Below are 14,953 nucleotides of genomic sequence, written 5' to 3'. Positions count from 1 at the left end.
TCTCTTAAAATTAAGATTTTCACATATAAGACATCTCTGTGATTTTGTTTGTTTGCTTGCTTTGTTTTTTAGGCAGCAGACTGTCCTGGGAAGCTGTTCATTTTCCATTCTTCCCTGCCAACGGCTGAAGCACCAGGGAAACTCAAAAACAGAGATGACAAAAAGCTGGTGAACACTGACAAAGAGAAGGTATTCTGTAAACATTTGCTCTTTAGAATATTCTTACGTCAGTTATTGAAAAGGAGCCAAAAGAAAATATGCCTCCAGGGAGTCAGGCAGTAGCACAGCGGGTTAAGCACACGTGGCACAAAGCTCAAGGACCGGCATGAGGATCCCGGTTCGAGCTCCCGCTCCCCACCTGCAGGGGAGTCGCTTCACAGGCAGTGAAGCAGGTCTGCAGGTGTCTTATCTTTCTCTCCCCCTCTCTGTCTTCCCCTCCTCTGTCCCTTTCTCTCTGTCCTATCCAACAATGATGACTACAACAACAATAAAAACAAGGGGAACAAAAAGGAACATAAATAAATAAATATTAAAAAGAAGAGAAAATATGCCCCCAATATAAAGAAGAGAGAGAGATGCTAAATATAATGTACACATCAAGGACACTGCATAATCGGGATATTTTGAATTGTAATTAATTTAGGAAATAACAGTATTCCCAAAAAACTGATATGTAAAATATCCCTAAGTTACTGAGGTTTTGAAAAAGTCATGATATGTTTTTCTGTTTTTTTAATATTTATTTTAATATATATGGAGAGAGAGAGATATCAGAGTACTGCTCAGATCTGGCTTCTTCTTCTTCTAGCGTTTGCCCTTCTTCCGTAGCCAGTCAACAGCGTCAGGTTGAGCCTGATGTAAAGTTTCGAGACCTCCTTTGAATCTGGAGAGGTGGCAGTCGTTGACTATGTGGGTCATAGTCTGTCTGGAGCCGCAGGGGCAGTTCAGGTCGTCTCTGGCTCCCCAGCGATGGAACATAGCGGCGCACCGGCCATGGCCTGTTCAATAGCGATTGAGGAGGGCCCAATCATAACATGCTAGGTCAAAGCCGGGTTGACGCTTGCAGGGGTCTGTGATGAGGTGTTTGTTCTTGACCTCAGCTGACTGCCAACTCTGTTTCCAAGAGACTGGAACAGAGAAGTTCAGTGTAGGCATAGGGGACCAGATTGGGTGACGAGACGTCAAGCGTTGGACAGGGTGGGCGAAGATATCCGCGTATATTGGCAGGTCCGGTCGAGCGTAGACGTGGGAAATGAACTTAGATGATGCCGCATCCCGACAAATATCTGGCGGGGCGATGTTGCTAAGAACTGGCAGCCATGGAACCGGGGTGGAACGGATGGTTCCAGAAATTATCCTCATGGAGGAATATAATTTGGAATTGACCAGGTGGACATGGGGGCTACGGAACCATACTGGGGCACAGTATTCTGCAGTGGAATAGCATAATGCCAGAGAGGATCATCGTAGTGTGGAAGCACTCGCGCCCCATGAGGAGCTGGCCAGTCTTGCAATGATGTTATTCCTCGCGCCCACCTTTGCTGCAGTTTTTATGAGATGTTCGTGAAATGACAGGGTGCGATCGAGAGTAACGCCAAGATAGACTGGCTGGGCTTCATGCCGGATTCTCGTATCGCCAAGCTGCACATTAAGCTCACGCGAGGCCGAGGCATGGTGTAGATGGAAAACAGATGATACCGTTTTTGCAGTGCTAGGGATTAGTCGCCATTTTTTACAGTAATCAGATATCAGAGACTGGCTTCTGATGGTGCTGGGAATTGAACCTAGGATTTCAGAGCCTCAGGCTTGAAAGTATTTTTGCATAACCACTATGCTGACTCTCCAGCCCTTTAAGTCTGTACTTTTGTTTGTTTGTTTGCTTGTTTGTTTTGGATAGGACAGAATGAAATGGAGAGAGGAAGGGAAGACAGGGGGAGAAAAAGACACCTGCAGACGTGCTTCACCACTTGTGAAGCAACCCCCCTGCAGGAGGGGAGCCAGGGGCTCTTTACGCCAGTCCTTGGGCTTTTCACCACCTGCGCTTAACCTGCTGTGCTACCGCCCGACTCCCTAAGTCTATGTTTTTCTATGCAGAAATGAGTCATGATTTTTCCAATAGCCCAATAATAGTTTTTGTTATGTACGATCCACATAAGTGTGTGGGGGAAATGCAGAAAGACAAGTAGAAGGAGCACATAGGCTGTATCCTGTGGCTTCAGCCCAGAGGTAGCAGGAACACTGCCTGAAGCTCACCATGTGCTTTACACAGATTCTCAGTCAGCGGAGCTGTGGGGCACATCAGTGGGACGGTGAGACCACAACTGGCCATCGGACACCAGACAAGTGTATTGTGCCCTCTGGGTTTGGTGGAGTTGTGGCAGATCAGTTGCTGCAGAATCAAACCAAACCGTACACAAGGGGCCTGGGAGATGACACACTGGGTAGAGTGCACATCTTCCACTCACTGAGCCCTGAGTTTCACCCCTAGGACTATGGAATGCCAGAGACTGTAGGTGTGTGCGAGTCTTAAAATAACAAATAAAAATTGACTTGAGAGTGATGACTTAGCGTTAGAATGCATTCAGTAGTCCCGGGGTTTCATTCCTGGAACTCCGTTACAAAGAACTAAGGCCAGAGAGCTATCACCTGGGGTAAGGCGAGGGTCTTGCCATACATGTTGCCCACATTCAAGCCCTGGCCCCATACTGGAGGTGCTATGGCACTGGTGCTGTGTTATCTCTGAATGAATGAGTGAATGGATGAATGGATGAATGAATGAGCAAGCAGTGTGCAGAAGTGTAGAGTGTAGCCCCAGCTTTGCCAAGAAAAAACTTTTTTTTTTCCACACAAACTATACTTCAAAGGTCAGGGACAAATGACAGCTCTGCTGAAACTAGTTCTGCAATTCATTTCTTCAGTTCATTTCATTTCACTTCACTGAAAAAAATATAGATCTTTGTTTCAACAACAGAAATTCAGTAAAAATTCAATAGAAATATAAGGGTTTTCTTAATCTTATTTATTTATTTATTTATTTATTTTGGATAGAGACAGAAATTGAGAGGGAAGAGGGAGATAAAAAAGGGAGAGAGCTGGGGTCGGGTGGTAGTGCAGCGGGTTAAGCACACGTGGCCTTAAGTGCAAGAAATGGCATAAGGATCCTGGTTCAAGCCCCCGGCTCCCCACCCGCAGTGGGGCCGCTTCACAAGTGGTGAAGCAAGTTTGCAGGTGTCTGACTTTCTCTCCTCCTCTCTGTCTTCCCCTCTCTCCATTTCTCTCTGTCCTATCCAACAACAATGACATTAATAACAACAATAATAATAACCACAGCAATGATAAAACAACAAGGGCGGGGATCGGGCGGTAGCACAGTGGGTTAAGTGCATGTGGCGCAAAGCGCAGGGACCCGAGTAAGGATCCCGGTTTGAGCCCCCGGCTCCCCACCTGCAGGGGAGTCGCTTCACGGGCGGTGAAGCAGGTCTGCAGGTGTCTGTCTTTCTCTCCCCTTCTCTGTCTTCCCCTCCTCTCTCCATTTCTCTCTGTCCTATCCAACAACGAATTGTGTCAACAAGGGCAATAATAATAACCACAACGAAGCTACAACAAGGGCAACAAAAGGGGGGAAAAAATGGCCTCTAGGAGCGGTGGATTCATGGTGCAGGCACCGAGCCCAGCAATAACCCTGGAGGAGGAAAAAAAAAAAAACAACAAGGGCAAAAAAGGGGTGGGGAAAAGGCCTCCAGGAGGATTCATGGTGGCCCTGGAGGTAAAAAAAAAAAAAAAAAGGAGAGGTGGTGCACCTGGTTGAGCACTCACATTACAGTGCTCAGGACCCAGGTTCAAGCCCCTGTTCCCCACCTGCAGGGGGGGAAAGCTTTAGGAGTAGTGAAGCAGTGTTGCAAGTGTCTCTCTGTCTTTCTCCCTATCACCCACTTCCCTCTTGATTTTTGGCTGTCTCTATCCAATAAACAAGTAAAGATAATTTAGAAACTTAAAAACGGGATGGAGAGAGAAAAAAGAGATACCCAAAGCCCTGCTTCGCCATTCCTGAAGCTTTCCCCCTGCAAGTGGAACCTGGTGGGTTTGAACCACAGTCCTTTTGTATTGCGGCATGTCTGTTCTATCTGATGTGCCACCGCCCAGCCCAGAAATTTAAGTTATTTTTTTTCTTTTCAATTTTTTTTTATTATTGTAGTTATTGGATAGGACAGAGAGAAATGGAGAGAGGAGGGGAAGACAGAGAGGGGGAGAGAAAGATAGACACCTTCAGACCTGTGAAGCGACTCCCCTGCAGGTGGGGAGCTGGGGGCTCAAACCAGGATCCTTAAGCTGGTCTTTGCATTTTGCACCACCTGCACTTAACCCGCTGCGCTACCACCTAGCTCCCAGCTTTTTTTTTTTATATATTCCCTTTTGTTGCCTTTTTAAAATTTCTGTTGTAGTTATTATTGTTGTTTTTGGATAGACAGAGAAATGGAGAGAGGAGGGGAAGATAGAGAAGGGGAGAGAAAGACAGACACCTGCAGACCTGCTTCACCACCTGTGAAATGACTCCCCTGAAGGTGGGGAGCCGGGGGCTCAAACCAGGATCCTTATGCCTGTCCTTACGCTTTGTGCCACCTGTGCTTAACCTGCTGCGCTACCGCCCGACTCCCTTTTTTTTTTTTTCTTAATTTCAGTTTTAAATCAACATACTTTGTGGTTTTTCCTTTTCCTTTCTTGTCTCTTTTCCCTCAGATACTTTTCCAGCCCCAAACAAATGTCTACGACTCACTAGCCAAGGACTGCGTGACCAACGGCTGCTGTGTGACACTCTTCCTCTTCCCCAATCAGTACGTGGATGTGGCCTCGTTGGGACTCGTGCCTCAGCTCACAGGAGGCACCTTGTACAAGTACAACAACTTCCAGGTAAGTGTCAACAGGGTGCTCCCCTAGAATCTTTTTTTCAAAATATTCATTTATTCCCTTTTGTTGCCCTTGTTGTTTTATTGTTATAGTCATTATTATTATTGATGTTGTCGTTGTTATTGGATAGGACAGAGAGAAATGGAGAGAGGAGGGGAAGACGGAGAGGGGGAGAGAAAGACACCTGCAGACCTGCTTCACCTCCCGTGAAGCGACTCCCCTGCAGGTGGGGAGCCGGGGGCTCAAACCGGGATCCTTACACCAGTCGTTGCACTTTGTGCCACCTGCACTTAACCCGCTGCGCTACCGCCCGACTTCCCTAGAATCTTTACCGCCATTTTATTTCTGCTGCTTAGACCACGGGTCAAGAAAGCTGCCAACTAACATGCGGCTTCAAGAGCAGACGGAAAATGGGAAATCTGGTTAAGCAGCCACTCTCCCGCTCCCCAAGTGCTGGGCAGAAGTTTCTGCTCACTTAGTTTCAGGGTTAAGTATCAAGGTGAAGATCTGTGATGAGTGGTGTATTGCACCGAAGTAAAGAACTCCGGGTTGGCGTGAGGGTGGAGTGTTCAGGTCCTGGAACAGGATGGCTGAGGAGGATGGGGGCGCGGGTTAGAGTGTTATGTGGAAAGCTGAGAAATGTTACCAACTATTGTATTATACTAGTGACTGTAAACCATTAATCCCCCCAATAAAGGGGAAAAAAATCTGTGATGAGGAAAGATATATTTTAAATAATGTTTTTTATTATTTATTTATTCCCTTTTGTTGTCCTTGTTGTTTTATTGTTGTTGTCGTTGTTGGACAGGACAGAGAGAAATGGAGAGAGGAGGGGGGAAGACAGAGAGGAGGAGAGAAAGATAGACACCTGCAGACCTGCTTCACCGCCTGTGAAGTGACTCCCCTATAGATGGGGAGCCGGGGGCTGGAACTGAGATCCTACTGCCGGTCCTTGCACTTTGTGCCACCTGCACTTAACCCACCGTGCTACTGCCCAACTCCCGATAATATATATATATATATATATATTTATTTATAAAATGGAAACACTGACAAGACCATAGGATAAGAGGGGTGCAATTCCCACTACCAGAACTTCATACCCCATCCCCTTCCCCGATAGCTTTCCTATCCTTTAACCCTCTGGGAGTATGGACCCTGGGTCATTATGGGGTCCTGAAGGTGGAAGGCCTGGCTTCTGTAATTGTTTCCCTGCTGAACGTAGGCCTTGACAGGTCCATACTCCCAGCCTGTCTCTCTTTCCCCAGTGGGTCAGGGATCTGGGGAGGCAGGGCTTCAGGACACATGATAGGGTCCTCTGCCCAGGGAAGTCCGGTTGGCATCATGTTAGCATCTGGAACCTGGTGGCTGAAACAAAAAATAGTTAACATACAAAGCCAAACAGTTTGTTGACTAATTATGAACCTAAAGGCTGGAATCTTGCAGATGAAGATTTGGGGTCTCTGTTTAGTTTTATCATTCATATTAGATATGTTTTGAAAAATGACTATTTTCAATTGTTGAAATTTTACCTCACTCTTCCAGAAGGAACTGAGAGTCAGGATGGTCAGAATATCAGTACTAGTGTACCAAATTTTTTGGGCAGACGGGACTGTTGATGCTTCCCTTTCCCTGTGACAAACAAAGATGGAAGCAAAAATCGACACTGTCATAACTTCGCCTATGAGCCCCTGTTCTTTGAAATTTTACTATGTCCAGAGGCAGACAGCATGACTCCCCAGAAAGAAAATGCAAAACAATCCTGGAGGTGGCACAGTGGATAAAGCCTTGAACTCTGAAGAAAACGCAAAAGTTTCTGAGCCATGTCTACCAATTCCTTTCCCCAAACTCACTGAGCAGTCAGGGAGCTGGTTAGTTAAGGTGCCTCTGGTTGACGTATCTACGTGGGATATATGTTAGCACTGTTAGAATCTATTTTATTAACACCTGTTGATATCGACAACTAAAATTATTTTTAATTGAATGGAAATAAAGCTGATAAAGTTCAAAGAAACTTTTCCAAGGTTTCTGGGTGAAACTGGGTTTGAATCAAGATATAAATATAAATAAATATATATATATATATATATATATATATATATATATATATATAATTGTCTGGAGAGGTGATGTCATGGCTGGAAAAGGGACAGAAAGCTGGATCAGGGAAGAGAGTAGCTCCCCAATATGGGGAAGGGATATAAATATTGTTGACTGTAAACCCCATTGCTTTCATGTGATCTGGGGCCCATATTCAGCTTAGGAGCCTATGTGACCTCTGCATCCCTGTAGATCTGAGCTCACATTCTGTGGTCATGAGTAGGAACATTCCAAGCTGCCCCAATATCAGGACCCATCTTCCTCAGGTGTAGCATAGAGTATGTTGTCCATCCTCCCTTTGGAGGATGGAACATTCTCTACTGTTGCTGATCCAAATTGAGGCCAAGGTCCTATGGGGAGCCCAGAAAGGGGTCTTTTTTGTTGTCCTTGATAGAGATGACCTGTAACAATGGAGAGAGGGATTTATTCAAGGTCTAGGCCCATCATGTCTGTTTGGGAATCTCAGGACTCCCCAAATAGAACCCCAGCTGATGGGGTGGCCTGATAGTGACTAAAGAGTCATCATTATAGTATGCCAGTCTCTTGCCCTTATTCAGCTTTTGCAGTCCTTGCTTTGCTAAGGTTAACTTTGGAGTGAGAGAACTGTAATAGGAAGTAGGTGAGGAGGATATCTAAGTCTAATTAGATACTATTTTATTATGAACTTTATACTGATTCACTGCAGACTATTGTGTACTTTTGCTTTCAGGTATATATTTTGCCCTAGTTTATGGATACATGTGAACATATACTCTATCTCACGGGACATGGTCTATATCTAGGTTTTGGGACTTTGTTAGGAAGTGAACCACCTTGAATGGAATTAGAGAATACTGTGAAAGAAAAAGTCTCACCCCAGTAATAAAGCTGAAGGGTTGTCATTCCACACGTGAAGTCTCTGGACACAGTCTGAAGTGAAGCATGCTGAGGTGGCACTCGTTGCGTTGATTAGGTTGGGATCGGCGAATGCAATATTATTTGGTATGAATTGAGAGAAGCGTGCAAGAAAGTGAGCCCCACCCTAAGGTTCCAGGACTGGGGGAAATACAGGCTCTATAGTGGAAATGTGAGGTTCCTGCTGTCTTAGGGTTCAAGAAGACAATAGATAGTTATTGTTATCATCACATTGGATCCAGCTGCATATCAGATTTCAGGCTCAGAGGAGGGGGAAAAAACTAGTATAACTATAGGCCCTTTGAAATATAACTAAAATATGCCTACTAGCTATCTACAAAATGGAGGACCCCTCCCCAACTCTTCTCTTCACTATTCCAGCCTTTAGGTCCATGATTGGTCAACAATTTGTTTGGCTTTGTATGTTAACTCTCTTTTCAGCCACCAGGTTCCAGATGCTAGCATGATGCCAACCGTACTTCCTTGGACAGACAACCCCACCCTTGTGTCCTGGAGCTCCGCTTCCCCAGAACCCCACCCTACTAGGGAAAGAGAGGCAGGCTGGGAGCATGGATCGACCAGTCAATGCCACGTTTAGTGGGGAAGCAATTACAGAAGCCAGACCTGCCACCTTCTGCATCCCACAATGACCTTGGGTCCATACTCCCAGAGGGATAAAGAATAGGAAAGCTATCAGGGGAGACAATGAGATATGGAGATCTGGTGGTGGGAACTGTGTGGAGTTGTACCCCTCTTATCCTATGGTTTTGTTAATGTCTCCTTTTTTAAATAAATTTAAAAAAAAATTTTTTTGTTAATGTTAATTGTATTTGTTATTTTATACTGCCATCTGGTGGACATTGATCTTGTTTTACTTTTTTAGTTACACTTGGATAGTCAACAGTTTTTGAATGACCTGAGAAATGACATAGAAAAGAAAATCGGATTTGATGCAATCATGAGAGTTCGTACCAGCACAGGTAATTTTCATCTTATGTTTTTTCAGGCCTCTGGTTGTTTTTTTTTAATGTTTTTATTTTATTTGATGGGACAGAGAGAGAAATTGAGAGGGAAAGGAGAAATGAGGAAGTGAGAAAGATACATGTAGCTCGTAAAACTTCTCCCCCCGCCCGTAGTGGGGGTGGGGGACCAGGGCCTCTAACTCAGGTCCTTGCACATGATAACAGGTGCACTCAACCTGCCCCCCCCTCCCGCCTCTGTTTTATAGTTGTTTCTACTTCGAATTAATAACAGACCGACATGGAAAATAACAAGTACATTTTTTTTTCTTTTTTGCTCATTCTAAGGTTTCAGAGCCACTGACTTCTTTGGTGGGATTTTTATGAACAACACCACTGATGTAGAAATGGCAGCCATTGACTGTGACAAGGCAGTGACTGTGGAGTTCAAGCATGATGACAAGCTGGGTGAAGACACTGGGGCCTTAATCCAGGTGATTTAAACCGACTCCTGTCCATCTTTCACTTCTTAGCTTGTCACTGATCAATAGAAAGACTAAAACATGGGAGTTGGGCGGTAGCGCAGCAGGTTAAGCGCACATGGCGCAAAGCACAAGGACCGGCATAAGGATCCCGGTTTGAGCACCCGGCTCCCCACCTGCAGGGGAGTCGCTTCACAGGCGGTGAAGCAGGTCTGCAGGTGTCTGTCTTTCTCTCCCCCTCTCTGTCTTCCCCTCCTCTCTCCATTTCTCTCTGTCCTATCCAACAACGACGACATCAATAACAACAACAATTACAACAGTAAGACAAAGACAACAAAAGAAAATAAATAAATATTTTAAAAAGAAAGACTAAAACACCAACGATGTCGTGTTAGTCTCTTCATAGAGAAATTCAACTTTCATTTCTCCAAAGGCAAAAGTCATTAGATCACCACACTCTGATGCACACTCTCTGCCTCTGTGAAGTAACAGTTACGTGTCACCACATGAGAGACCAACAAACCTATGGTCTCAGAGTCAGCAGCAAATGGATCCCCGGCAGTGTTTTCTTCTCTCATCTCTGTATCCACGTGCTCACTGATTCTCTCCTACCATATGTCAAACAGCATACCAAGCACATTAGCATACTATAGTCCAAGCTGGCTTTGTAGCAAATACAATTAATTACAAGTCTTGGAAACTTTTAAGACAAGAAAAAATATATCTAATGGCCATAGTTTTTTATATATAAGCATCACCTTGAAGAATGAAGTGGGGTGGAGGAGGCAGCAGACTGGTTACGCAATCAGCCTGTCATGCCTGAGGCTCTGACAGTTCATATTCAGTCCCCTGATACTACCATAAGTGAAAGCTGAACATTGCTCTGGGAAAGAAAGGAAGGAAAAGGAAGAGAAAGGAAGGAGGAAAGAAAGAAAGAGAGAGAGAGAGAAAGAAAGAAAGAGAGGATGGAGAGATTGGTAGTAAGATGAGGAAGAATACCAGTGTTTCTTTTTAATCATTAGTTCTTGAGATGACTGAATTTCGAGCTATCTGTGTACACACACACACAAATATACCACATGTATGTAATGTTAAGTGCATTGTCAATGCCAGTTGAATGTTTTGAGGGAAGAAAAGTTTGAGTAGAGTTGTGGACATGAAGGCATTATTTCTAGAGTTGGATTCCTGATACCAAAAGCTGAAATTTATCAAATGTAAGCCAACTGTGAAAGTGAAGAGATGATCACATGTGAATAGTGCAGTTAAAATTCAAATTTTAGCCAGTGAGGTTCTATATCAAAACCCAGCGAATGAGCCAGTCACTATTCTCCCCTCTCTCTCTCTCTCTCTTTTTTTTATCATTTAATCTTTATCAACAGTAGAAAAATTCAGAAGACTTGGTGGTGTTTAGCTTATACACTCTTCTTTCAGTACAAGTAAGTTCACGCTAGCTAGGATGGCTACATTAGCCAGGAAAAAAACCAACTCTCACTGCTGCCTCCACAGTGTGCCGTGCTCTACACGACCATCAGTGGCCAGAGGCGGCTTCGTATCCACAACCTCAGCTTGAACTGCAGCTCCCAGCTGGCTGAAGTCTACAAGAGCTGTGAGACCGATGCCCTTATCAACTTCTTTGCCAAGTCAGGTAACACTGCGCTGCCCCCCTGGTACTCGGTGTCTCACCTGGTTTTTCAGTCGGGACATTGCTTAGTGGAGTCAGCAGATGGTAGGTGCAGTGGGGAAGCAGCCTCTGGAGGGTAAATTCAGAACAGGTGAAGCATTGTGTGAAGGAGAGGACCCAGGTTCGAGGCCGTGCTTCCCATCTACAGCGGGGACACTTCACAAGCAGTGAAGCAGTTTGCAGGTTGTCTTTCTCTCTCCCTCTCTTATCTCCACCTTCTCTCAATTTTCTCTCTGTCCAGTAAAATAGGACATACAAACAAACAAAAATGGCTACCGGGAGCAGTGGGTTTGTAGTGCTGGCGCCAAGCCCCAGCAATAACCCTGGAGACACAAAAATGGAAGGAAGGAAGGGAGGAAGGGAGGGAGGGAAGGAGAGAAGGCTATCCCATCATAACTTTTTTTTTGTAATTTGTTTATTTATTCATGAGAAAGATAGGCAGAGAGAGAAAGAACCAGACACCACTCTGGTACATGTGCTGCCGGGGACTGAACTCAAGACCTCATGGTTGCGAATCCAATGCTTTATCCACTGCGCTACCTCCTGGACCACCCATCATAACTTTTAAATAGGAGGGTTCTGAGGTGGAACTTTCTTTGCTTCCTTATCCCTTTCCACTATCAATGAGACTCAGCAATAAGGTTTAGAAGAAATAATAGTCTAGTCTGTGGACATTCAAGATAGCAGAACTTGGCCAATTGGTCTTGCTCTTGTCCATATGCAGAGTTCACTTTCTAATATTCTGAGGAAAAATCTGGACCCATATCTTATCATTCCTTGTAGGGGGCCATTGTCCTCAACTGGCTACATCACCATTCTTAGCCAAGAGCAGATCTTATTAGCAAAGGAGTAACAGACGGCATGTTTAAATACTGTGGTTTCTTGTTGGGTGACCTGAAGATAATAGCAAATTGTCTTTATTACTATGACTTGGAGGGATCCATTTCTGACACCTTTATTGTTTTATACCAACAGCTTTTAAAGCAGTTCTCCACCAGCCCTTGAAGGTGATCCGGGAAATTCTGGTTAATCAGACTGCTCACATCTTGGCCTGCTACCGAAAGAACTGTGCAGCTCCCTCCACTGCAAGCCAGGTAAGCTCCTTCAATGCTCAGGTGTCACAGATTATTGATAGCTGGTGACCGAGATACTTAGATGGTCTATAGGAAGGAATACAGCCAACAAGATTTAGAGTACTTCTGGAGGGTGGAGTTGGAGGCTATTACTCTTTTTTTTTTTTTTGTGCCTCCAGGGTTATTTCTGGGGCTCGGAACCTGCACTATGAATCCACCGCTCCTGAAAGCCATTTTTCCCATTGTGTTGCCCTTGTTGTAGTTGTTATTGTTATCATTGCCATTTCTGCCATTGTTGTTGGATAAGACAGAGAGAAATGGAGAGAGGAGGGGAAGACAGAGAGGGAGAGAGAAAGATAGACACCTGCAGACCTGCTTCACCGCTTGCAAAGTGACCCCGTACCGGTGGGGAGCAGGGGTTTGAACCAGGATCCTTACTCCCGTCCTTGTACTTCACACCATGTGCACTTAGCCCACTGCACTACTGCCCAGCCCCAGGAGGCTGTTACTTTTATAGCTGATATTTTTATTTTAATGTAGTGGTTTGGGGCTAGGCGGTGGCACACCCAGTTGAGCATACACAGTACCATGTGCAAGGATGCAGGTTCAAGCCCCTACTCCCCACCTACAAGGAGGAAGTTTCCTAGCTTATCCCTATCTTTCTCTAGTGGGACAAGGGTCTAGAGAGGAAGGGTTCCAGGACACATTGGTGGGGTCCTCTGCCTGGGGGAAGTCAGGTTGGCATCATGGTGGCATCTCCAACTTGGTGGCCGAAAAAGCATTAAGATATAAAGCAGAACAAACTGTTTAATAATCAGGAACCTAAAGGTAAGACTATAGCAGATGAGACTTGGGGGTCCACATTTCAGAAAAAGCTAGTAGGTCTATTTTAGGTATAAACCAAGGTTACCCAAGACTTTACTAACTTCTGCCCAAGTACACAGCTAACATGCAGGTGAGCTAAAGGTGTTGTCTGGGGAGATGGTGTCAGAGTTGGAAATAGAAAGCTGGATCAGGGCAGAGAGTAGCTCCCAAATATGGGAAAAGTATATAAGTATCATGTTACGGGTTTTTTTGTTTGTTTTGTTTTGTTTTGTTTTTTTCGGTCTTTCTACTTGCTTGCTGTTTTGGGTCGCTGCAAACTGTTGTGCGCTTTTGCTTTAAGATGTATATATTTCCCCTAACTTATGAGTACATGTGCGCGTTTTCTGTCTCACGGGCCCTGATCTGTATCTAGTCTGGTGAGACCATTCCTAGCTCATAGGACTCCTCAATTCCAACATCTTTAAATGGCAGAAATAATGCTGATATGTTTGAGAACCAAATTTCTACTGTGAGTATAAAGAAGGAAGATTAAACATAGTTAGCAGCTTGGACTTCCCACAGACTTATTGGAACTGTTCATAATGGTTCTATTCACCAACCATTCTTTCATCTTCTGTGTTGACAACCACTTAAACAGCCTTGATTCTGTACACCAGCATCAATCCTCTTTTATTCAAAAATCGCTGCTTTTACTGACTTTGAATCCTAGGACTGTTTCACAGCGCATATGCTCCCTTTATACAAAATCCACCAGGTGCATCAGGCTACCGTCCAGTCCTGAGCTCTTTTGCTCACCCTGGTGTTACTGTTTGCCTTAGAGCTGTGGTGACATTACTCTGTCTCTGGGGTGTCTCACACTTCAGAAGGACCAGCTGAAAGATAACATGTCCATGGAGTATCCTTACAGGGAGTTTGTTTGTTACACATGAAAACAACTGGCTTTAAAGACCTTAAGTTGAGAATAAATCAGTCGCCTAAGGAAAGAAAGAATAGTGAGCAGTTTCTTCTCATTTATAACTTCAAAGCTTTGTCTGTTCTGCTTAATCATTTGGTTATGCGCCGAAGTACATGCCGTCATGTGGGAGTTCAGTGGCTCCTTAAGCAAATCAAATGACATCTGCAGAATGGTAATTTTTTAAAATTCCTTACTATATCTTTTGTTTCAAAAATCTGAAGAAGAGAAGAATCCTCTAAATGCACTCACACTTGACTTATAAGCGATGTCTACCACCTCCTCACCCATAAGTTTTCTCCCCAAGAATATATTTATTGTTGATGGGGAAGAATGGGGGTAAGGTTTTTAGGTGTTTTTTTTTTTTTTTTTTTTTGCCTCCAGGGTTATTGCTGGGCTCAGTGCCTGCACCATGAATCCACTGCTTCTGGAGGCCTTTTTTTTTTTTCCCCTTTTGTTGCCCTTGTTGTAGCCTTGTTGTGGTTGTTGTTATTGTTGTTGATGATGCCATTCGTTGTTGGATGGGATAGAGAGAAATGGAGAGAGGAGGGGAAGACAGAGTGAGGAGAGAAAGATAGACACCTGCAGACCTGCTTCACCGTCTGTGAAGTGACTCGCCTAAAGGTAGGGAGCCGGGGCTCGAACTGGGATCTGTAGGCCAGTCCTTGTGCTTTGCGCCCGACTCCCAGGGGTAAGGTTTTATAGTCACCGTCTACGGTCATATTTTTCCTTCCTCAAAGCACTGAAGAAGACTGCTTCTTATTTTCTTTCCTTCTAACTCCAGTTTTCTTCCTCATCAATCTTCCTTCTCATTCACTTCCTCTGCCTTCTGTCAGCCAACTGCTGCTCACTACAGCCCCCTTGTGGCCTATAGGACAGCAGATATTTCCAGTGACATCACAAGACAATATTTATAACCTGTATGTACATGTAGCCATGGGGGATAGAAAAGCACCGTGATCCAATACTGTGTGAGTTGCATCAGCCCAAAGACAGCACTGAGGCCCACGTGCCTACCAAACCCAGCTATGAGCCTAATCCAGGGTCTGTGGATCATACATTTCCCTGGTTAAGAAAATAAC

The 14,953-nt window shown here is 44.6% G+C and overlaps 1 protein-coding gene across 2 annotated transcripts in view; it reads left to right on the top strand.

Moving 5' to 3' along the window:
* The window catches only part of SEC24D (SEC24 homolog D, COPII coat complex component), a 134,073-nt gene that overhangs the window by 102,428 nt on the left and 16,692 nt on the right, over positions 1-14,953 (top strand). For both annotated transcript variants that reach the window (XM_060177118.1, XM_060177122.1), the window contains exons 14-19: positions 73-189; positions 4,738-4,908; positions 8,783-8,879; positions 9,207-9,352; positions 10,847-10,985; positions 11,997-12,115. In XM_060177118.1, the coding sequence (XP_060033101.1) occupies positions 73-189; positions 4,738-4,908; positions 8,783-8,879; positions 9,207-9,352; positions 10,847-10,985; positions 11,997-12,115 (789 nt within the window). The remainder of the gene's footprint in view (positions 1-72; positions 190-4,737; positions 4,909-8,782; positions 8,880-9,206; positions 9,353-10,846; positions 10,986-11,996; positions 12,116-14,953) is intronic.

Source organism: Erinaceus europaeus, chromosome 2 (assembly GCF_950295315.1).
Source record: "Erinaceus europaeus chromosome 2, mEriEur2.1, whole genome shotgun sequence".
NCBI lineage: Eukaryota > Metazoa > Chordata > Mammalia > Eulipotyphla > Erinaceidae > Erinaceus > Erinaceus europaeus.
Note: the sequence above shows the minus strand (reverse complement) of the source record. Positions and strands in the feature narration are given on the sequence as shown.